Source organism: Scyliorhinus torazame, chromosome 1 (assembly GCF_047496885.1).
Source record: "Scyliorhinus torazame isolate Kashiwa2021f chromosome 1, sScyTor2.1, whole genome shotgun sequence".
NCBI lineage: Eukaryota > Metazoa > Chordata > Chondrichthyes > Carcharhiniformes > Scyliorhinidae > Scyliorhinus > Scyliorhinus torazame.
The window spans coordinates 294,036,010-294,060,406 of NC_092707.1; the positions used below are offsets into that span (position 1 = coordinate 294,036,010).

The 24,397-nt window shown below is 47.9% G+C and overlaps 1 protein-coding gene across 9 annotated transcripts in view; it reads right to left on the reverse strand.

Annotated features, from left to right (window-relative positions):
* Positions 1-24,397, reverse strand: part of zdhhc14 (zDHHC palmitoyltransferase 14) — a 488,467-nt gene that overhangs the window by 21,027 nt on the left and 443,043 nt on the right. For 6 of the 9 annotated variants that reach the window (XM_072507579.1, XM_072507582.1, XM_072507612.1 and 3 more), the window contains 3 exons: positions 7,427-7,504; positions 6,361-6,437; positions 5,699-5,788 (listed from right to left, as the gene is read on the reverse strand). In XM_072507579.1, coding sequence (XP_072363680.1) covers positions 5,699-5,788; positions 6,361-6,437; positions 7,427-7,504 — 245 coding nt within the window. Of the gene's footprint in view, positions 1-5,698; positions 5,789-6,360; positions 6,438-7,426; positions 7,505-9,659; positions 9,745-13,437; positions 13,464-23,801; positions 24,147-24,397 lie in introns of those variants that run through there. The other 3 variants (XR_011947524.1, XM_072507607.1, XM_072507600.1) reach the window with 3 other exon arrangements.

Here is a 24,397-nt window from a genome sequence, read left to right on the forward strand (position 1 = left end):
TTTCTTTGGTTGCTTTGCTCAATACTTTGTGCGGTGATGAAACTTGTAAACTTAAAGTACATCGATACATACATAGAAGATAGGAACAGGAGGAGGCCTTTTGGCTCTTCGAGCCTGCTCCGCCATTTTATTACGATCATGGCTGATCATCCAACTCAATCGCCTAATCCTACTTTCTCCCCATAGCCTTTGATCCCATTCTCCCCAAGTGCTATATCTAGCCGCCTCTTGAATATATTCAATGTTTTAGCATCAACTACTTCCTGTGGTAATGAATTCCACAGGCTCACCACTCTTTGGGTGAAGAAATGCCTCCTCATCTCTGTCCGAAATGGTTTACCCTGAATCCTCAGTCAAAAATGTGAAAGCTAACAGAAACATTTGTTTCAATGTAGTGAGCAATTTAAGGGTTAAAAGCCTGGGGTTAGTGTGGTTTGATTGGGGGAAGTCGCTATAGAGTGAATGATTTGCAATCTTCCTGCAGAGGTATACATTTTTTTTATTCTAAGAGGTTAGATCAATGATGGACGGAGCTCAGAGAGATACAGGGCCATTTTGTGAGACGCTGTGGAGATAGGCAGTTTTGAGAAAACTGTTAGAGACAGGGTTTTGGTGAAAGGCTTTTGGAAGAGAAGTCTGATCTCTTATCTGGCAATCCTTGTTTTTCTTGAGAACACAAGTGAAGACAGAGCGGCAGTAAGTTTGGGGAAGCTTTCAGAGAAAGAGAAGCCGAGTTCCCATCTGCCTGACTCGGAGTCCACAAGTCTTTTCCAAATACGATAGTTTATGATATTATTTTAAAGGCAGAGCAAGCAACCGTGACTGGAGACAAAGGAAAGACTGAAACAAATCAAGAGAAGCAGCCATATGAAGACCTTCACATAGAGTAGGAAAGGGTTCCCATACGAGGCAAAATCTGCTTTGTTATGCACATATTACTTTAGGCCTTGCCTGTTTAAGCTGGATTGAGAGCTGTACATGTATTTTCTTGCTTTTTAATGGGAAATTGTTTTAAGTAGTTTTAAGGTGTACGTGTAAGCGGTTCTTTTCGGGTTTGAAGTTAAAAGTTTAAGATTGCAGTTATAATAAAGTTTTATTTTAAAATAACCAAGCCCTATTTGTTCATGCAATTACTCTTCAAGCAAATCGATCCTTCCACACAGTCAGTAAAATAAAATATTGGGGTTTTTGGTCCAGTGTCCTAGTCACTGTCGGGGATCGTAATACGCCCTATATTTCAGTTTCCTTTTTAGAATAATATAGAACAGAGGGAGGCCATTCAGTCAGCATGACTGCGCTGGTATTTAAAAATGCTAAATAATTAAGACTACTTCCCTGTTCTTCCTCTACAGATAATTTATTCGTCAATAAGTATTTATCCAATTCTCTTTTCAAATTTATTACCGAATCTGCTTGCACCACACTGTCAGGCAACTCATTGATACCATAACAAATTACTCCAAAACAGTTCTCAATCTGCCTGTTTTTTTTTTAAATTACTTTACTCTTCATCCCTGGTACCATTCTAGTTAATCTCCTCTTCACTCTCGCCATAACATTAATGTCCTTTTCAAAGTATGGTGTCCAGAACTGGGAGCATCACCAAATCTTATAAAGTTTAAGGATAACTTCCTTGCTTTTAATCTTTATGCCTCTATTTTGTAAACCAAGCATTCCGTATGCCTTTTTAAACAGCTTTCTCAGCTTGCCTTCAAAGAATTGTGTATGTGGGGTCCCAGTTTTCTCTCCCTGCAGCTGCTTTAAAATTGTAATGTTTAGGTTATGTTACTTACCCTCCCCCATTCTTCCTACTTAAATTAATAATTTCACCCTTGCTGGCATTAAATTTCATCTCTCAAGTGTCTGCCCATTTCACCAGTTTGCCTATGCGCTCCTGAAATGTATCGCTTTTCTCTTCATTGTCACCTGCAAACTTCAAAACCATGCCCTACACATGGGAATCCGGGCGATTAATAAATATTAAAAAGAGCAGTGATTCCACACAGACGCTGGGGATTACCACTGCAGAATCTCCCCCAGTCTGAAAAACAATCAGTTACTCTCTGCTTTCTGTCATTTGTATCCAAACTGTTACTGTCCTTTTAACCAATTTTACTAACAAACCTATAATGTGGTACTTTATCAAACACCTTTTGAAAGTTCATATATACATCAACTGTACTCATCATTTGCTTTCAACAAATATGTGCAGTTATTGGTTACCATGTTTTCCTAAATAGCAATCAATGTTGTCCTGATTATTGTCTCTAAAATTTTCACCACCGGCCTATAATTTCCACATTTCCTCTCTCTTCTTTTCTCAACATGGTGTAACATTTGTAATCCTCAGGAGCTGAAAGAAGAGGAGGCGGCCTCGGTAGAGGAGTTAAAGGGCAAGTGGGAGGAGGAGCTTGGGGAGGAGATAGATGAGGGTATGTGGGCTGGTGCCCTGAGTAGGGTTAATTCTTCCTCCTCTTGCGCCAGGCTCAGCCTAATACAATTCAAGGTTATTCACAGAGCGCATATGACAGGGGCGAGGTTGAGTAGGTTCTTTGGGGTGGAGGATAGATGTGGGAGGTGCTCAGGAAGCCTGGCGAATCTTGTCCACATGTTCTGGTCGTGCCCGGTACTGGATGGGTTTTGGAGGGGTTTCGCGAGGAAGTCCAGGTCAAGCCGAGTTGGGGGTTGGCACTATTTGGGGTAACGGACGAGCCGGGAGTGCAAGAGGCGAAAGAGGCCGGTATCCTGGCATTTGCGTCCCTGGTAGCCCGGCGGAGGATCTTGCTATTATGGAAGGATGCGAAGCCCCCCAGTGTGGAAGCCTGGATAAATGACATGGCAGGGTTCATTAAGCTGGAGAGGATAAAGTTTGCCTTATGAGGGTCTGTGCAGGGGTTCTTCAGGCGGTGGCAACCGTTCCTAGACTACCTCGCGGAGCATTAGGAGGCGGTCAGCAGCAGCAGCAACCCAAGGGGGAAGGGGGGGAGGGGGGTGGGAGAGTCTCTTTCAGGGGGGGGGGGGAAATTCGGGTGGGTGGGGGGGGGGGGCTTCCCTGCGGGTACCTTTGAATGTCATATGGGGGGGTTACTGTATATGGGGAAACCCAATGTAAAAGTTTTGTATAATTTTTGACTGTTGTGTTTGCGTTTCTTTCTTTTTGTTATGGGGGGGTGGGGGGGTGGTGGGGGTTTGGAAAATTTGAATAAACACATTTGTAACCCTCTGGTACTGTTCCTTTATTTCAGAAGGATTGGGTATTGTGGCAGTGCCTCTGTAATTTTTAACCTCACTTCCTCACAAACCTAATACCCATCTTGCCTAGACTGAGTGACTTTGCTACTTTGAATACTTCTAAGTACACCCTCTTTATCCTTATCCTATCTACTGCCTCCTTGTTCAGAGCTACATTAGCAGAATCCCTTTCTCTCGTGAAGTACTCATTTTAGTACCTCAACCATGCCCACAAGGTGATCTCATTGGTCCCTAATCAGCCCTCCCTTCCTTTCAGCTCCCTTTTGCCAATTCTGTTTATAAGAGACGTTTGGGTTCCCCTTTATGTTGGTCGCTAATCTAGACTTACACACTCACTCGTTGCCCTTTTATTCATCTTTTTAGATCCCTTCTGTACATTCTCTATTTGGTTTGGTTCACTACTGCATCATGAACCTTATAATTGTCATTGGTTTCCTTTTTCTGCCTCGTTTTGACCTCCATATCTTTTCACATGCAGGGAACACTAGCTCTGAATGTCTCTCCTTTGCCTTATTAATGTTTCTAGGCTCTATGCAATCTATGCCTCTTTGAAGGCCTCCCATTGCCCATTTACTGTTTTACCAGCAATCTTTGATTCCAATTCACCTGGGCCTGATTCTTTTCAACTCAAATAAATTAACCCTCCATGCCAGTTGGATAAACTCACATTTTCCCATATCCTTTTCTGTGAAAGAAACAAAAAGAACATGTCCATGTTATAACTAAACAAAAGGTTGGGGGGGGGGGGGGGGGGGGCAGTCATTCCCTGGTTCATTTCCCATGGCAATGCCTTGACCAATCAGAGTCAACGTGCCTGGTTTGCATTTGAACAAAAGCTTGCCAGTTAACTGATTCCTGATGCATTCTCTATGGCAAAGCCTCTACTAATCAAAATTTACTTGTCAACTAATCAGCACCTTCTTTTCAAGCAGTACAATCCCTTGAGATTTGGTTTCTTGTGAATCTATTCTGATGATTACAAGATAAAATGTTTCCACAGCATGTCTCTTTTTTCCACAATACCGAAGTTTTGTACTACCAAGCAACTATTCATTTACTAACAGTGGCCTCAGTTTTTAAAAATTTGTTTTTGGGATGTGTGCATCACAGGCTGGGCCAGCATTTGTAGCCCATCCTTAATTGCCCTTGAATTGAGTGGCTTGCTCAGCCATTTTAGTGGGGCAGTCAAGAGTCACAGCATCGCAGTGTGGGTTTGGAGTCACATGTAAGCCAGACCGAGTATGGAGGGCAGATTTCTTCCCTGAAGGACATTAGTGAACCAGATGGGTATTTCCGACAATCGGCAATGGTTTCATGGTTACCATTAGACTTTGTTTTAAGACTTCTTACTGTGTCCACCCCAGTCCAACGCCGGCATCTCCACATCATCATTGTACTTTTAATTCCAGATTTTTATTGAATTCAAATTTCACCATCTGCCTTGGTGGGATTCGAGCCCAGGACCCCAGAGCTTTACCCTGGGTCTCTGGATTACTAGTTCAGTGACAATCCCACTACACTACTGCCTCCCCTAATCAATGCTTTGTACCAGTTTCCCCATTAACTGTGATTAGGTAATCCAGGAACTCAATGTTTTAAAAATGGCTTGTTCTTCCACTTACCAATACTGGTGAATCTGAAACTATGGGTCAGAATTTCAGCCCCCGCCAAGGCATCAGTCTCTCAACCCAGGGAGGCCAGCAGTGGCTAAAAAGAAAATTGGACAGCATGCAAATTCCTTGGCTTCATCCTGGCCTTGCAAGTTGGAAAGTCTCTGAATGGCCTTCCAGCTTCAAAGGTTTGCTGCCTTCCTCATTGGATGGCAAGCCTGATTCCAGGCCAATTAAGGGAGCATCCCAGCAAAAGTCACAATCAGTGACTGCTTCCCCCCACTGGGTGCAGGACCCAGAAACAGTGCAAACCTCCAATTTCCACTCCAGGAGGAAACTTTTTTCCCCACAAGTGCCTCTGTCCCTCTACTCTGAAATATGCGTGCAGTCATGAAGTAATTCAAATTTAATCTGTGCATCATTATAAATTAATGAATCCATGATCTATTTAGATGCTGGTCTATACTGAAAAGAAACTTGTGCAAGAGAATGAGTGGTATGGTGGGCAGGCACATTAATCTGTTTTCTTTGAAACCCAGGTTCAAATCCAGCCCACAATGACTGGATAAGCATTTGTTACGTTTTCCTGCTGTCCATACATCTTTGGTCTCCTTTCCCCCCTCTATCAGCTGAGTGATCCTATGTGAATTAGTTTGGACAGTACTAATCCACAGGACACAAACCATCTGGACAGCTTTCAGATCTTTTACATAATCACTTTCAAATAATCTACATTTTGCTTTAGATTTTTCTTTGGCTTTTATTACCAAATCAAATACAAACAAATGTGTAATGGAATATTTTGATTTCACATGAAAGAGATGCTTATTTTGTACCTTGTGGACACCAATGATATCAGGGAAACATCCCAGTAATCCTTTGTACTCTTGGTTGGTTTCCATCAGATATTGCAGGTCTTTTTTGGGCTGTTGAAAACACAAGTTTATATAACATTTCTACATAACTGTACCATGCCATTATTAAAAGCAGCCTTTTCACTCTGTTTTCATCATTTAAGCTGTTATTGTAATATGATAAAGAACAATGTAAAAAAGACACACATTGTTGAAGGCAACTTCCTTTTTCAAGCCTTATTTTTCTTCCCTGATCTTTGTGTCATGCACCATCTATGGCACAAATGCAGCCAGAAATAAGTTGTTTCCCGAGACAGAAACTTGCTTCAAAGCAGTATTACCAATGTCTCAGCAGTACAGTATGCACAAGAACTGCAAATTTAAACCGCTATTCCCCCATTCATTCCTTTCACTGCTTTTTCAGTAGGCATACCTCTAATAAGCTTCACTCCCACACTCCATACAATAAAGCATGTGTCACAAGCACTGTACCCACTGCAACTTTCCCTCCTTAAATAACACACATTAAAAAAAATGATTGTTAAGTTTTAATATCACAGTTTACAGCCCCATATATTTTTTTAATGTCAGAAAGCAATTTTAAATTTTCAATAGAGCTAACCAAATTAAAAACATCTTGGCACCTGTTCTGCAAAGAGGTTCGCAATTTCTTCATATGTCTTTCCTGCTTCGGTTAAAGGATCTGTCAAAATGGATTCACCTGAAACACAAATCAATGATTGAGAATCTTTTGGCTGATTATATTGCAAATATTATGACAGATACCTTTTATTGTGAAATAATTTCTCTACAAGAAGACAACTCTCAGATGACACAGATAGAATGGATGTATTTGTTTAAAGTTTGAAAGATGCACTGGGATGATTAAAACACTATGATAGTAATGACTCCTGTGCCTTTAATTGCAGCAGGATTAAATAAATGGTGGGCAATGGTTTGCCATTTGTGTGATGTACTGTATCTTACAATAAGATTAGAGATATCCATTATTATCCAGGACCATGCGTAGCTATTCAAATATTGCTTTGCTAGGATTTTAAAAGAAATTCTAAATGGGATCTTTTCCCCTCAAAATCTGACCTTGCAGTTTTAAGAAATAACAGCCATACACAGTATCTATAAAGGAATTACAGTAATGTATGTATGTTAACAATATCACTTTCATGACTATGTGTCAAGACTATGATAGATCTATCTCTTCAAATATATGCTCATATGAGACAATACAAATCCAATGTATTTATGTGTAACTAGGAAACTGTCAGACAAAGAGCAATCTACTACTAAATCAGAGGCATTCTGCATATCAAGGAAGTTAAAGCCGCCATGGACATGCAGTACGAACCAACAGCAATATCATTTAGGCCTTCACTCTGTCCTAAATGCAGTCCAGCTACATTCATACTATTTATCCGTTCAGAGAACCATCATTAGAGAATTGGGATATGTCGTATGCCAACCATTTCAGTCAAGGAATATTGTGTAAAATAGTATTAACCAAATATGGCTCAGGGAGGGGTAGGCTGAGGACAAAATCAATGGTTTTCCAACCATCTTGATGTCAGTAGTAATTCAATCATTTTAAAAATGGGTAATTTTACTTCATAGCAGATTGCCATTATTTTCATTTGGATCTCTAACAGACTGCACCTAGAAAATGTGCACCCTGAAACATTAATAAGACATTACCTTCATAACCACTGGTTGTAAAAACCTGCGAAAGGTTTTGCAAAGCTTTTCCTATCTTCTGATACTCCTTAGGCAGTGCTTTAAGAGAACGTAGAACACAATCAGCACAGACCATCTTCATTCCTGCATCGTTAAATTAGTCAAAACCAATTGTACATAAGTGTCTCCAGTCCTTCAGGAACACAGGAACAGAAGTAGGTTATTCAGCTTCTTCAACCATTCGGTTAGATCGTAGCGGATCTGTATCTTTACTTCATCTACTCGCCCAACTCTGAATATCTTTGCCCAACAAAAATCAATCAAACTCAGTTTTGAAATTGATCCAGCCTAAACAAAGGTCTTTTGGGGAAATGTGTTCCAGACTCCACCATCCTTCGTGTGAAGAAGTACTTTCTAACTTCACCCCTGAACAGTCTAATTCTAAGGTTATGGCACCTTGGTCTGGATTTCTCCAACAGAGGAAATAGTTTCTCCTTTGATCATCATAAATACCTCAATTAGACTAGCCCTTAATCTCTAGTGAATACAAACCTAGTATATGCAACCTCTCCTCACAATTAAAACCATTTCATATTATTCTGGTGAATCTGCATTGCATCCCCTCTAAGACCAAGTTATCCTTAATGAGGTGCATTGCCCAACGGAATACAATGCTCCAGGATGGGATCCAGCCAGGCCTCCAAACATTCCATAGAATCCCTACAGTGCAGAAGGTGGCCATTTGGCCCATCAAGTCTGCACCGCCCCAGGGAAAGAGCACCCTAACCAGGCCGACACCTCCACCCTATCCCCATAAACCAACCTAAACTTTTGGACACTAAAGGGCAATTTTAGAATAGTCAATCCACCTAACCTTCACATCTTTGGACTGTGGGAGAAAACCGGAGTACCCAGAGGACACCCTCGCAAACACGGGGAGAAAGTGCAAACTCCACACAGTCACCCGAAGCCAGGACTGAACCCGGGTCCCTAGCACTCTGAGGCAGTAGTGCTAACCACTGTGCCACGTGCTACCCTTCATAGACTTGTTTGAAGTGTAGTCACTGCTCTACTGCAGGATTATTACAATCCCAGGCCAGACCCCAACAGTGGCTAGGATACTGGCAGAAACCCCAATATTTAATTTTAATTTTGTCAGACTGTGAGGAAAGGATACTTCGCCTCAGGAGTGATTTCATGAAAAATAGGGATATGGTATCATAAACAAACTTTATTACTAACACGGTATTAAAATATCTTCAACATCACACAAGAAAAGCTTACAGTTACCCCTTAAAGAATGCTGATCAATACAGTGACACAATAACCCTTAACTGCTATCTTTATTCCCACTCAAACAACAAAAACATCTCAGATCTCAATCAACTGTTAAATAGCTAGCAGACCCAGGTGCGCTTGCTTAAAAGATGTTCTTTGGAGAATGTTTTCGACCTGAATCCTGTCAGAACAATGCAAGATCTCTAGCTTAAGCCATCAGAATCTGCCTTCATAGTTTGACTTCCAGAACTAACTGCAAGCTCCTCTGTAACATAATCTTCACCCGTCTGTCTTGAATCTATCCACTAGCACTTAGCGATTTCTGTACTCGGACCCCACAATTTTTCTACTCAAACAATGTTTTTAGCTCTTTACCGGTTAGAAAACGGTCTGATCCAACTTTCCTAAAGAGATTCAAATACCGTAGGATGGACTTGGGTCAGATACACAAAACCCCCCCTTAAAACTTATAGCCTTAAATAAGTTGTATATCGATGACTGTATATCAATCAACAACCATAGAATAGTTGCGATAGAATATGAAACAGATAGTTTTAGTGCATTACCCAGATTCCATCTATCTAACTTTGGTCCTGGTCTTTATATATTACAAAGAGGAAGTGAGATTTGTTAAAATGCATTTGATCCAAGGTACAGAAGAAACTACTTGTATCAAAAGTTAGCATACAAAACTACACCTAGCAATACTTTCACAATTCATTTAACTTCAAAAAATATGAGCAAACCCTATGCATTATTTAATATGTTTTTTCTAAAATTAAAAATAACAGGTTGGCTTTGGGACGCACCCACACATTGTAAATCTCTGATTCTGACACTTTCCATTGTTCTACAGAAAATGATGAGCCAAAGGGGATGACAGTTGAGACTAATCTCTACAGCATCTACTCATGATGACAAAAATTGGCAGAAAATGGCATTATGCTCATATTCTCCCAGGAATTCAATTCCCAACCTTATTTTACATCAAAGGCAGCTGTAGAGTAGAAGTCCCAGCCGAGTAGTATCCCATCCAAAGCCACTCGTTCACCTTCCAGTAGCTGGTTTTGCAGCAGAGGATGGCAAAAGAACAAATGAACAACAAGAAGCAAAATTGGAAATAGATAAAGGTGAAGATAAATGAATGCAAAGAGAGATAAAACAGAATTAAAACATAATTATAAAAACGAAACAGACATACATCGGTATATAGGTCACAACACTGCACTCTATATGTAGTGTCTGTACTTTCGTTGTCACAAGTGCCAAGGGTGGGGATAATGCAAAGAACAGGAGATGGGAAGATCAAAAGCGATGGTGGCGAGTGGCAGCAGAGAACAGGGTAGCAACAGTGGGGGCAATGGTCAGAAGGAGGGGGAAGAGGGAGGGGGGGGAAGGCAGGGTGGATGGTGAGGGGAAAGGGTAGTGGGAAGGGCGAGATGGGGGGGGCGGGGAATAGAGGGTGGGTGAGGGTGCTGCTGGGAGGAGGTATGGCCGGGAGTCAGGTAGGCGCAATGCAGGTGGTCGGGGCAGACGGCTGTGGGGAAGGACAGCCGGAGGCAGCTGTTATATCCATGCTCCGTGAATCGTTCATTCAACTCCAGTTTGTTTGATTACAATCACAACGCTAACCTTATTCCACCTTTGTCTAATTATGGACAAAAGACTGAACAAGAGGTGAGTTGAGAGTGAATGTGCTTAACATCAAGGTAGTACTTGATCGAGCGTGGCATCAAGGACTCTAGCAAAACTGAAGTCAATGGGAACGGAGATAACTCACCACTGGCCGGAGTCATACCTCACATAGAGGAAAATAGTTGCGATTGCTGAAACCCCAGCCCCAGGAGGGTGGTGTCCTAGTCCCAGCCACTTCAGCTGCTTCAATTACCTCCCTTTCATCACAAGGCCAGGAGTGGCGATGTTCGCTCACGATTGCAAAATATTCATTCAGCCCCATTTACGACTCCTCAGATACCAAAGCTGTCCCTGTCCAATTAGAGCAAGACCTGAACAACATTCAGGCTGATAAGTGGCAATTAACATTTTTGCCTCACGAGTGCCAGGCAATGTCCAACTTCAACAAGAGAGAATCTAACCATCTCCCCATGACATTCAAGGGCATTACCGTTGCTGAAGCTCCCAATATCAATATCCTACGGGGTTGCCATTGAGCAGAAACTGAACTGGATTAGGTATATAATAACTGCAGCTGAAAAAGGTCAGAGGCTAGACTCCCCAAAGCTTGACCACCATCGAAAAACCATGAGTCGTATAATGGAATTCGCTCTACTTTCCTGGAAATGTGGCTCAACCCTATCAAGGACAAAGCAACCCACTTGATGTGCACCACAACCACCCCCTTAAACATTCACTCCCTTCATCACTGATGCAGTGGCAGCAGTACATACAATATGTACTGGGCAGGCTTCTTCAATTGCACCTCTAAACATATGACCTCCAGCATCTCGACGGATTAAGGGCAGCAGATGCATTGGAACACCATTGCCTTAAAGTTCCCATACAAGTCGCATGCCAATCTGACTTGGGATTATAATTGCCGTTCCATCACTCTCGCTGGGTCAAAATCCCGGAACTCCTTTCCTGACAGCACTCAACTCAATAATCCTCAACTCCACTTTCCGGCCTTATCCCCATAACCCTGGATTCCCTTATTGATTAAAAATCTGTCTATCTTAGCCTTGAACATATTTAACAACCTAGCCTCTACGGGGAGTAAAGAATTCCACAGATTCACTCCCCTCAGAAGATATTCTTCCGGTTTTAAATGGGCGGCCCCTTGCACTGAGATTATGCCCTCTGGTCCTGTACTCTCCCATAAGGGGAAACAACATCTCAGCATCTACCCTGTCAAGTCCCCTGAGATTCCCGAGAGTCGGCCACCACTTTCCTGTTGGAAAAGCTGGGTTCCAAGTCCTTTACTAAGTTGGAGCAAGACTCCACTATATTTAAAAACAGGCTTGCTGAATGATTAGTTAATGCACTAAGCACTTCAATGACCATACCCATGAGCTTTCTTCGGTACACCTCATGAGGACTCTGCAGCAGAATGTGCACATAACCTGTTTATGGAGCATGCACCCGGGCTATCTTTTCCCGCAGTCTGGCTACAAGTCATTCATGCCCAGTGGCTCACCACGTGCAGATCCTGCTGTTATGCCATCCTCTGAAGTACCAGTGTCAGAACTGGTGACTGCAAGTGTGGGTTTGTGTTTGTTTCGTCTCCTTTTCATATTGGTCTTACTGCTCCCAAAACTACCACGTGGGCAGGTTCTTGGGGAACTGAATGTAGAAAGGTACATTGGGTTGGGTTGTGGTGATTGGAGGGGGAGGGGAGGGGGGGGTTGAGTAAGAGGCACATGCTGATACCATTGCAGCTTGGATATCAGAAGTGTTTGGGAGGTGTGAGATGGTAGATTAGGTTGGAACATAGTATAATATTCTATATTCTCTGCCCCAGCGGTGGCCACAACCTCATTGACAGTCACTCCAATGGTGACAATCACTATCTCCATCATGGGGCTGAGGACATATAGCTGTGCTGTCCCATGTCGCTTAGTTTTTGCTGCCTCTAATTGTACGTCATCTTGACCTGCAAGAGAGACTGAAATATGTCAGTCAGTACACTGCAATCTGTTTGGGTGATGTGTCTTTCTCAATTGAATAGCAAGTAGCATGTATAAGGTCTGACGCGTCCTACATTGCTCAGTGTTTAAGGGCCAGAGGCATCAACGGATATTAGTTGTGCTTTGTAGACAAAATCTGTCGATGAGTAATGGAGGTGTGGGTGCATTCAATAAATGTGCAAGGAAACTTGCTCAAACACTGCCAGGCCATTGCCTTACTATCCTGCTATATGGATAGAATCTCCGAAAGATGCTACGTCAAAACTCTGGAATGCTTCCACCAAAGGCAACCAAGGTCCATCATGAGAATTCTCCCATCATGCTGGGCTCACCAGCATGGAGACCAACATCCAGAAAAATAAATTAGATGGGCAGGCTATATCAGTATGATGACTAGAGAATCCCCACGCTGATGTACTATGCCTTTAAGAGGTGCAGTCTGGCTTTACGAATGAAGGCTAGTGCTACTTGCACAAACTTGGGTATCGCTTGAGGGGTTCAGCCACTCCACAGCACGCTTAGTGTTGGGATGTATGCCACTATCATTCAAATGAGCAGATAGCGCAAAGTTTGCAAGTTGTCTACTTTACTTTGCACAGGCACATTACAATCTCCTTACCTGATTTCAAGTGCCAGCAAATGTTTAGCCCATTCACTTTAAAAGGGTAGTCACCCAGGCAAGAAAAACAATTTGTCTGTATCTAACACTTCTTCAGCTGCGGTTCAATTATTTTCATTGTGCTTTGTTCACACTCTCTTTGAATTGTACTTTTTTCCCTTAGGTACATTCGCTCCCAGGAGATAGATATAAGGTGTTACTGACTGAACAATAAAACAAGAACACAGACAGGGTACAGCATTGTGCCATGCTATTTGTCCGTTTGTCAGCTGTGCAAAACAGTACTGTCAAAAGTCCAAGAGCAGGTTATCAAACCACCCAAACAATGGCATATGCCATCAGCAAAACTAAAGGAACAGAGGTAAGTACTCATTGAAAGTTGAAATAAAGAACCACTTCCAATTTAATGAGCAAATAAACACCAAATTGATTACTTTTCATTTGATAAATTAAGACTGTAAAGCTTCACTTACTTTCTTGGTAGCCCCATCCTTTCTGCATCTAGCATGGCCTCATTCTACCAAGAGAACATCAATCAGTTCAACAATCCTCAGTGCTGCATGAGGACACATCAGTGGCGTCATATGTTAGAATGTGATTGTATACAGTCTTGTACACAGAAGATAATGGTAAAAAGAACCCCCTGGCCCATTAAACTGCGAGTTCCACAAGATCCTGCACAAACTAATTTCTTAGCTCTACCCCCACACACTTAACCACTTGAGTTAAGTTTTTCCTCAGTTATGCATGCATTCAAACAGTTTCTGGCCTTTAAATAAATGGCTGATACAGACAAGAATAATCTACATAACCTTTGGAAATGTTTTAATTTGCAGATGTTCTGTTACACTCTGGTATTTAATAAATATAGAAGCGACTTCCGTGTGCGGCTATGCAGAGCTAGGTCGCATGTTCGGTAGCTCCCGCTTGGAACGGACTTTTGGGCTCTTTACAGGGCCCCCACGGCATTTGTTTGACATTTCCCGGTGTGGGAAGAAGACTGCAACATTCCCCCGACAGTGTCCCCCAGGAATGGTATGTCTCTTGGTTACCAGACCCGGAAGAAACAGTAAAAGATTTGGCTGTAACTGCAGGATAAACAGAGCCTCTTCCAGCATGCAGGCAGGGGAAGGGCAAGCTTAAAGCTGCAAGCTGACTTGAGGGCCTTTATTAAAGGTGAATTCTAGCAGCAGAGGGAACAACTGTGAAAAGATCTACCAAGGCCACTGAAGAAGTGGGGACGAGGCTTCTGGTGGCAGCCATGGAAGAGTAGGTCGCGCATTCGGCAGCTCCCGTCTGGAACGGACTCTCAGACCTTTTTCAGGAGTTTCCACAGACTTTTTGGAGCAGATTGGTGAAGCGAACACTGCCAAAAGGATTCCCTCTCGAGACTTCCAGTTGCGGCTATGCGGAGCTAAGTCGCACATTCGGCGGCTCCCGCAAAAACAGACTTTTGGGCTCTTTTCAGGGCCCCCAAGGGCACTTTTCCGACGTTTCCCAGTTTGGGAAGGAGTTAATAATAGCTCTCCGTCAGTATATGGCGTTAATTAGGAGCGGGGCGACAAAAAAGGTGGTGGTGGACCAGAAGAAGGGAGGGAAGGACAAAATGGCGGCGGGCGGAGACCAGGCAGCGTGGAGGCAGTGGGCGGAGGAGCAAGAGGGTATCCAGCGCTGCCTCAGAGAGATTAAAACGGACCTGCTAGAGCCGATGAAGGCTTCTATTGATAAGCTGCTGGAGACACAGACGGCCCAGGGGGTGGCGATCCGAGAGGCTCGACAAAAGATCACTGACAATGAGGACGAGATCTTAGGCCTGGCGGTAAAGGTGGAGGCGCACGAGGCGCTCCACAAGAAATGGCAGGAGCGGTTAGAGGAGATGGAAAATTGGTCGAGGTGGAAGAATCTACGGATTCTGGGCCTCCTCCCGGAGGGTCTGGAGGGGCCGGATATGGGGGCCTATGTGGTCACCATGTTGAACTCGCTGATGGGAGCGGGGTCCTTCCAGGGGCCCCTGGAGCTGGAAGGGGCCCATAGAGTGTTGGCGAGGAGGCCCAAGGCTAACGAGCCTTCGCGGGCGGTGCTGGTGCGGTTCCATCGGTTCGTCAATCGGGAGTGTGTGCTCAGGTGGGCCAAGAAGGAGAGGAGCAGCAGGTGGGAGAACGTGGAAGTTCGGATATATCAGGACTGGAGTGCGGAGGTGGCGAAGAGGAGGGCCGGGTACAATCGAGCGAAGGGGGTGCTGCACAGGAAGGGGGTGAAGTTTGGCATGTTGCAACCGGCGACTGTGGGTTACCTATAAGGACAGGCACCATTATTTTGAGTCTCCGGAGGAGGAGTGGGCCTTTGTTCAGGCCGAGAAACTGGACACAGACTGAGGGTCGTGATGGGCGATTGGGGACTGCGTTGGATATGTTATGCCTATTTTTGGTTCGGGGCGGGGGGGGGGCCTTTGCATTGTTTTGGGTTTCTTTTTCTCTGTGTTTTTCTCTTTCGGGTTGGGGAGGGTGGATGTGGCGGGTTGGGCACTGTTTTGGTTGGTGGCGGGGCCTGGTAGGTGGAGAGCGCGGGCTTCTTTCCCGTCCTGAAGACTGGGGGAGGCAGGGCCGGGGAAGTGAGGATTGTATCCCACGCTTAGAACGGAGGGGGGTGGGGGAGAGCCTGTGGATGGGGAGCGGGAGAGGAGGGTGTGCCACACAATGGGAGGAGTTGAAGGGGAGGCGGGAGTGGCCGGGGTCAGCAGGAGTCAGCTGACTTGCGGAATTGCAATGGGGGGAGTAAACCAGCTAGGATGGGTCCTAGCCGGGGGTGGGTGGGGGAATCGAGTTGCTGATGCTAAGGTCAAGGAGGAGCTGGAGCGAGTGGGGGGGGGGGGGTCGAGACGGGGGTATGCCGCTGTGGGGAACGGGCCGGGTGTGGGGTGCGGGCGCTTGGCTGGCCGAGGAGGGGTCATGGCTAGTTGGCGGGGGAGGGGGGCTGGTAGCCCCCTAATCTGGCTGATAACCTGGAATGTAAGGGGACTGAATGGGCCGGTTAAGCGGGCCCGCGTGTTCGCGCACCTGAAGGGGCTCAAGGCAGATGTGGTTATGCTCCAGGAGACACACCTGAAGGTGGCAGACCAGGTGAGACTGAGGAAAGGGTGGGTAGGTCAGGTGTTTCATTCGGGGCTAGATGCCAAAAATCGAGGGGTGCCGATCTTGGTGGGAAAGAAGGTGTCATTCGAGGCGTCGAGCATTGTGACAGATAATGGCGGTAGGTACATAATGGTAAGTGGCAATTTGCAGGGAGAGAGGGTGGTACTGGTCAATGTGTATGCTCCAAACTGGGACGATGCGGGTTTTATGCGGCGTATGTTGGGTCGGATTCCAGACTTGGAAGTGGGGGGCCTGATAATGGGGGGAGGCTTTAACACGGTGTTGGATCCGGCACTGGATCGCTCCAGGTCTAGGACGGGTAGGAAGCCGGCGGCGGCTAGAGTGTTGAGGGGATTTATGGACTAAATGGGAGGGGTGGACCCTTGGAGATTTGCAAGGCCGGGGGCTAGGGAATTTTCATTCTTCTCACATGTCCATAAGGCTTATTCCCAAATTGACTTTTTCATTTTGAGTAGGGCGCTGATAGCGAGAGTAGAGGATACAGAGTATTCGGCAATAGCCATTTCGGACCACGCCCCGCATTGGGTGGACTTGGAGATGGGGGAGGAGAGGGACCAGCGCCCGCTGTGGCGCTAGGAGGTGAGCGAGCGGGTCCGAGGAAGTATAGAGAGGTACTTGGAGACCAACGACAACGGGGAGGTCCGAGTGGGGATGGTATGGGAGGCACTGAAGGCGGTGGTGAGGGGAGAGCTGATCTCCATTAGGGCCCACAAGGAGCGGAGGGAGCGGGGGGAGAGGCTGGTGGGGGAGATGGTGAGGGTAGACAGGAGGTATGTGGAAGAGCCCGAGGAAGGATTGTTGAGGAAGAGGCGCAACCTCCTGGCCGAATTCGACCTGGTGACCACCAGGAAGGCGGAGGTGCAGTTGAGGAAGGCCCAGGGGGCGGTCTACGACTTTGGGGAAAAGGCAAGCCGGATGCTGGCTCATCAGCTTCGGAAGCGGGACACAGCTAGGGAGATCGGGGGAGTTAAGGACAGGGGAGGAAGCGTGGTGCGGAGTGGGGTTGGCATTAATGGGGTCTTCAGGGACTTCTACGAGGAATTGTATCTATCCGAGCCCCCACGGGAGGAGGGAGGGATGGGCCGTTTCCTGGACCAATTGAGATTTCCAAAGGTGGAAAAGGGACTGGTGGCGTGATTGGGCTGGAGGAGCTGATCAAAGGAATAGGAAGCATGCAGGCGGGGAAGGCACCGGGGCCGGACGGTTTCCCGGTCGAGTTCTATAAAAAGTATATGGACCTGTTGGGCCCGCTGTTAGTCAGGACCTTTAATGAGGCAAGGGAGGGGGGGGGGGGGGGGGGCTTTACCCCCGACGATGTCCCGGGCACTGATCTCTTTGATCCTGAAGCGGGACAAGGATCCCCTGCAATGTGGGTCTTACAGACCGATTTCCTTGCTAAATGTAGATGCCAAGGTGCTGGCGAAGGTCTTAGCCACGAGGATTGAGGATTGTGTGCCACAGATCATCCATGAAGACCAGACGGGGTTTGTGAAGGGGAGACCGTTGAACGCGAATGTGCGGAGGCTTTTGAACGTTATCATGATGCCGGCGAGGGAGGGGGAGGCGGAGATAGTGGTGGCGATGGACGCTGAGAAAGCCTTCGATAGGGTAGAGTGGGGGTACCTGTGGGAGGTGCTGAAGAGGTTCGGGTTTGGGGAGGGGTTTGTCAGGTGGGTTAGGCTGTTGTATGAGGTCCCGATGGAGAGTGTGCCCACAAATAGGAGGAGGTCCGAGTACTTCCGGTTGCACCGAGGGACGAGACAGGGGTGTCCCCTGTCCCCCCTGCTCTTCGCACTGGCGATTGAACCCCTGGCTATGGCACTGAGAGGGTCGAGGAACTGGAGGGGGTTGGTGCGGGGTGGGGAGGAGCAGAGGGTGTCGCTTCGTGCGGACGATCTGCTGCTGTCGGTGGCGGACCCGGTGGGAGGAATGCCAGAGGTAATGAGAATCCTTAGGGAATTTGGGGACTTTTCGGGGTACAAGCTCAATATGGGGAAGAGAGAGCTGTTCGTAGTTCAGCTAGGGGACCAGGCGAGGGGGATTGGCGAGCTCCCACTAAAAAGGGCGGAGAGGAGCTTCAGATATTTGGGGGTCCAGGTGGCCAGGAGCTGGGGGGCCCTGCATAGGCTTAACTTTACAAGGCTGGTGGAACAAATGGAGGAGGAGTTCAAGAGGTGGGACGCCTTGCCGCTGTCCTTGGCAGGTAGGGTGCAGTCAATCAAAATGACGGTGCTCCCAAGGTTTTTGTTCCTGTTCCAGTGCCTCCCCATGTTTATCCCAAAGGCTTTTTTCAGGCGGGTTTCATAGAATTTACAATGCAGAAGGAGGCCATTCGGCCCATCGAGTCTGCACCGGCTCTTGGAAAGAGCACCCTATCCCCATAACCCAGCAACCCCACCCAACACTATGGCCAATTTTGGACACTAAGGGCAATTTAGCATGGCCAATCCACCTAACCTGCACATCTTTGGACTGTGGGAGGAAACCGGAGCACCCGGAGGAAACCCACGCACACACGGGGAGGATGTGCAGACTCCGCACAGACAGTGACCCAAGCTGGAATCGAACCTGGGACCCTGGAGCTGTGAAGCAATTGTGCTATCCACAAGGCTACCGTGCTGCCCCAGGCTACCGTGCTGCCCTGTTATGGCAGATGGCACAGAAACTGGAATGATAAGAGTCACTATTGAACAGAGCGGCATGGTGGCACACTGCTGACTCACAACACCATGGACCGGTCCCATTCCGGCCTTGGGTGACTGTCTTGTGGCGTTTTCACGTTTTCCCCATATTTGTGTGGGTTTCCTCTGGGTGCTCCAGTTTCCTCCAACAGTCCAAAGATGTGTAGGTTAGGTGGATTGGCCATGCTAAATTGTCCCTTAGTGTCCAAAAGGTATGGTGGGGTTACAGGGTTACGGGGATAGGGTGGGAGCGTGGGCCTGGGTAGAGTTCTCTTTCAGAGGGTCGGCGCAAACCCGATGGGCCAAATGACCTCCTTCTACATTATAGGAATTCACTGAAGGTCGCTAATTATCATGAGGGGGATAACATTGTGTGATTCATGTACCAGGAGTTCCAGATCGCTCTGTACCACAGATTTCTGCAATTTAAATGAGACTGAAGGATTTCTCCAGCTCTGTCTGGAGCAAGAAATTTCCAATGTAATCCTCACCATAAAAGCCAGATCAGCGATTAGAAGTTATCTGGTTGGAAAAGGAAAAGAAGGGAAAGCAAGACTTCGGGAACTAAGAATCACTTTGGATTGGTGCTGGGAGAATTGAGAGTCTACTTTAGGGACGAGGTAAAGTACAGCGATGGAGGTAGATTTTCAGGTGTTTTAAAAATTAGCAAGGGCTAATTTCTTTTTGACTTTTGACCCAACCCATCACACATCCACTCGTGTCAAAAACTCTCTCCACTTTATTTCTTAAATATCTTTCAGCAAGACCTTATAAACACCAGCTGTGGCTCAGTTGGTAGCCTCTGGCCTTTCAATCAGGTGTGGATTCAAGCCCCAATCCAGAATTTGAGCATAAAAATCAAGGCTGTAACTCCAGTGCAGTTTTGAAGGGAAGCAGCATAATTAAATAAATCATTTTTGGCTTGAGACGTTAAACCGGGGCCCTGTCTTCTCTCTCAGGTAGACACAAAGGATTCCATGACGACTTCCGGTAGCGGCCATGACCTGCTCCGTCACGCGAATGGCAGCTCCCGCCGGGATCGGTGTTTCGGGCCGCTAAAAGGAATGGCGGCGGCAGTTAACAGGAGGGACCAGCGTGGAAACAGACGTGGGTGAGCCGCCCGCAACCCCCCCCCCCCCCCCCCCCACTGGTGCATGGAGAGGACCAGGAAGACGCGCGAACCCGGGGAAGAAGGTCGAGAAGGTCCGGGAGGACAAAATGGCAGCCGGAGAGGATCGGGAGGTGTGGGCCCATTGGAGACAACAGCAGGAGCTCCTTAAAAACTGCTTCATGGAGCTGAAAACGGAGATGCTGGCCTCCATGGAGAGAATTGTGGTGACCCAGAAGGCGCAGGAGAAGGAGATCAAGGAGGCGAGGAGGAATGTGGCGGAGAACGAGGACGAGATCCTGGGCCTGGCGGTGAAAGTGGAGGCGCACCATAAGAGATGGCAGGAGAGGCTGGATGACCTTGAGTGCAGGTCTCGGAGCCACAATCTGTGGATCCTGGGGCTTTCTGAAGGAGCAGAGGGGGCGGACGCGAGCACGTACGTGGCCACAATGTTGGGGACGCTGATGGGCGCGGGGGCCTTCCCACGGCCCTTGGAGCTGGATGGGGTGCACCGGGTTCTCGCCAGAAAGCCGAGGGTAAGTGAGCCACCGAGGGCGATGGTGATATGATTTCAGCGCTTGGCAGACCGGGGGTGAGTCCTGCGGTGGGCAAAGAAAGAGCGAGCGGAGCAGTAAGTGGGAGAATGGAGAGATCCAAACTTACCAGGACCTGGGAGGAGCTGGCGAGGAGGCGTGCAGGTTTTAACCGGGCGAAGGCGGTCCTCCACGGTAAAGGGGTGAAGTTTGGGCTCCTGCACCCGGCGAGACTGTGGGTAACATACCAGGACAGGCACCACTATTTTGATACCTCAGACGAGGCGTGGTCGTTCATCAGGCAGGAGAAGCTGGATCTGAACTAAGGGACTGTTGTACGGGGGTGAAATGTGTGGATGGGGAGGGACCGAGGGGAGGACGGCGGGTAAAGCATAAGTTTATGGGCATGTCTGCTCGAGTTTGGTTGGGGGTTTAGTTGTTTGTTTTGCTTGTTTTCCAGGTGTTCAGTGCTAGGGGGTGGGAAACGCCCGGGACATGCTGTCCGGCGCACGGGGAGGTCCCAGATGGCGCTTGCCCTCCTACCCTGCGGGGGAGGGGGTGGGGTAGGGCGGCCCGAAGGAGGCAACAAGTTAAGGGTTGGTATATAGAGACGGGAGCGGCCGGGGTCAGCATGGGTGAGCTGACTCACGGAAGCACAATGGGGGGGAAGCTAGGCGGATGCTTGGCGGGGGGGGGGGGGTGCTGCTTTGCTGACTGAAGGGGAGCCAGGTGAGGGGTATGGATGGAGAGTCAGGCGAGGGAGCCGCCGGGGGGGGAAGAGCTGGAGGGGGAGGCGGTGGAACACAGTTGGCCGAAAAAGGGAGATGGCTAGTCGGCGGGATGGGGGTGGTTACCCCCCTGACCAGGCTGATCACGTGGAGCGTGAGGGGCCTGAATGGGCCAGTCAAGCGGTCCCGCGTGTTCTCACATTTAAAGGGGTTGAAGGCGAACGTGGCCATGTTGCAAGAGACGCACTTAAAGCTCGCGGACCAGACGAGGCTAAGGAAAGGATGTTGGCGCACCAGCTGCGCAGAAGGGAGGCGGCCAGAGAGATTGGGGGAGTGCGGGATAGGGAAGGCAACATGGTGCTCAGCCCAGAGACGGTCAATGAAGTCTTCAGTGAGTTCTACGGAAGGTTATAAGAGTCGGAACCCCCCGGGGAGGGGGAAGGGATGAAGCGGTTCATGGACCGGTTGAGGTTCCCAAGGGTGGAAGCAGAGCGGATGCAGGGACTGGGGGCCCCGACTGGGTTGGAGGAGGTAGTCAGGGGGCTGGCAGGCATGCAGACGGGCAAGACCCCGGGCCCGGACGGCTTCCCCGTAGAATTTTATAAGAAGTTCTCGGAGCTGTTGAGCCCGCTCCTGATCAGGACCTTCAATGAGGCAAAGGAGAAAGGGATCCTCCCTCCGACAATGTCACAGGCATTGATCTCGCTTATCCTGAAGAAGGAGAAGGATCCTCTTCAGTGTGGGTCCTACAGGCAGATATCGCTCCTGAACGTGGATGCCAAGCTTTTGGCAAAAATTCTGGCCACCAGAATAGAGGACTGTGTCCCGGGAGTGATTGGAGAGGACCAGACGGGTTTTGTTAACAGGGTGGAGTGGGAGTATCTGTGGGAGGCGCTAGGCAGGTTTGGATTTGGGGAGGGATTTATAGGGTGGGTCAAGCTACTGTATCAGGCCCCTGTAGCGAGTGTGTCCACAAACCGGCTAAGATCGGAATATTTCAGGCTGCATCGGGGGACGAGACAGGGGTGTCCCCTGTCCCCGTTGCTGTTTGCCCTGGCAATTAAGCCGTTGGCCATTGCGCTCAGGACTTTGGGGGATTGGAGGGGACTGGTGCGCGGAGGGGAGGAGCACCGGGTCTCCCTCTACGCGGATGACCTGCTGTTGTATATTGCGGACCCGTTAGTGGGGATGGGGGATGTCATGCGGATCCTGGGGGACTTCGGGAGGGGGGGGGGGGGGGGGGGGGGGGGGGGAAAGAGAGAGAGAGAGAAGAGGACTGGCTCTGCCGAACTTCTGCAGTTATTACTGGGCGGCCAATGTGGCCATGATCAGGAAATGGATGATGGAGGAGGGGGCGGTGTGGGGGCGGTTGGAGGCGTCGTCGTGTAGAGGCACCAGTCTAGGGGCACTTGTTACAGCTCCGCTGCCGTTCTCGCCGGCGCGATACACCACTAGTCCGGTGGTGACGGCGGCACTGAGGATCTGGGGGAAGTGGAGGAGAGGAGGGGGCCTCGGTGTGGACCCCGAAACGGAATAACCAGAGATTTGCTCCGGGTAGGTTGGACGGGGGATACCAAGGCTGGTATAGGGCAGGTATTAGGAGGATGGGGGACCTGTTTATAGACGGGACTTTCCCTAGCATGCAGGCGCTGGAGGAGAAGTTCGGCCTACCCCCGGGGAATGCGTTCAGGTACCTCCAGGTTCGGGACTTTCGTAGAAAACAGGTGGGGACATTTCCGCTGCTGCGCCCGCGTAGGATCCAGGACAGGGTGGTGTCTGGCATCTGGGTAGGGGAGCGGAAGGTGTCGGACATATATCAGGAGCTGCAGGAGGTGGAGGAAGCCTCAGTGGAGGAGTTGAAGGGCAAGTGGGAGGAGGAGCTGGGTGAGGAGCTGGATGAGGGCCTGTGAGCCGACGCCCTGGGCAGGGTGAACTCCTCCTCATCAAGTGCCCCTCAGTTTAATTCAGTTTGAGGTGGTGCATCAGGCGCATATAACGGCGGCAAGAATGTGTAGGTTTTCTGGGGTGGAGGACAGTTGCCAGAGATGTGCAGGGAGTCCGGCGAACCATGCCCATATGTTTTGGGCATGCCCGGCGCTTAAAGAATTCTGGCAGGGGTTTGCGAGGGTGATGTCTAGGATTTTGGACACTCGGGTGAAGGCGAGTCCAACAGTAGCGATATTTGGGGTGTCGGAGGATCCGGGAGTGCAGGAGGCGAAAGAGGCCGAGGTACTGGCCTTTGCCTCCCGGGTAGCCCAGAGACGGATCTTGCTAATGTGGAGGGACTCAAAGCCCTCGGGTGTGGAGACCTAGGTTAGCGATATGGCGGGGTTCCTCAGCCTGGAGCGAATAAAGTTCGCCTTGAGAGGGTCCTTGATAGGGTTCTCCCGGCGGTGGCAACCTTTCCTTGACTTTCTAGGGGGAGCAGTAAGTATCAGCAGCAGCAGCATTATAGGAGGGGGGGGGGGGGTTTAGGTGGGGGTACTGTTGATATAATGTGAGTTGGGCATGGAGACAAAACCCACCTTGTTCTGTTTTTAAAAAAAATTCTGTTGTGTAAGTAGTTTCACTGTAAGTTTTGGGATATGTTTACTGTTATTTTTTTATTACTATCTGTATTTCTATTTTTGTTATGTAAAAACACTCATTGGAAAAACTTTAATAAAACATTTATTTTTAAAAAAACAAAGGATTCCATGACACTACTTCAAAGAAGAACAAGGGAGATAGACTCTGTATATTGCCAATATTTATCCCTCAATTAACATCAGAAAATCAGTTACCCGTCATTATCACTTTGGTTTGTGGGATCTTATTCATTAGACATGCATCCGTCTTTTCTATATCCTTCATTTAATCACATTGCTTAATGCTCAGCTACCTATGTCTTATCAGCACCAATTCCATTCATCCAGTACTCCCATCTCTGCTGAATGACACTGCGCCTGGTCCTCTGATGCACTTGAAATTCTCATCCTGATCTCCAATGGTCACTGACCTGAAATGTTAACCCAGTTTTCTCACTTAACAGCTGCTTCCTGGCCAGAGTATTTCCAGCAACTTTTTGATTTCAGACTTTCCAGCATCATATGTAATTTGCTTTTGTAGTTAATAGAGCATATGGGATCCGAGACTTTATGAATGAGAATACAAAAAAAAAAACATGCTGAACGTTTGTAAATCACTGGTTAGGCCTCAGCATGAGTTAAAACATATAAATAGTAAAATGATAGTTAAAGGAAAGATGGG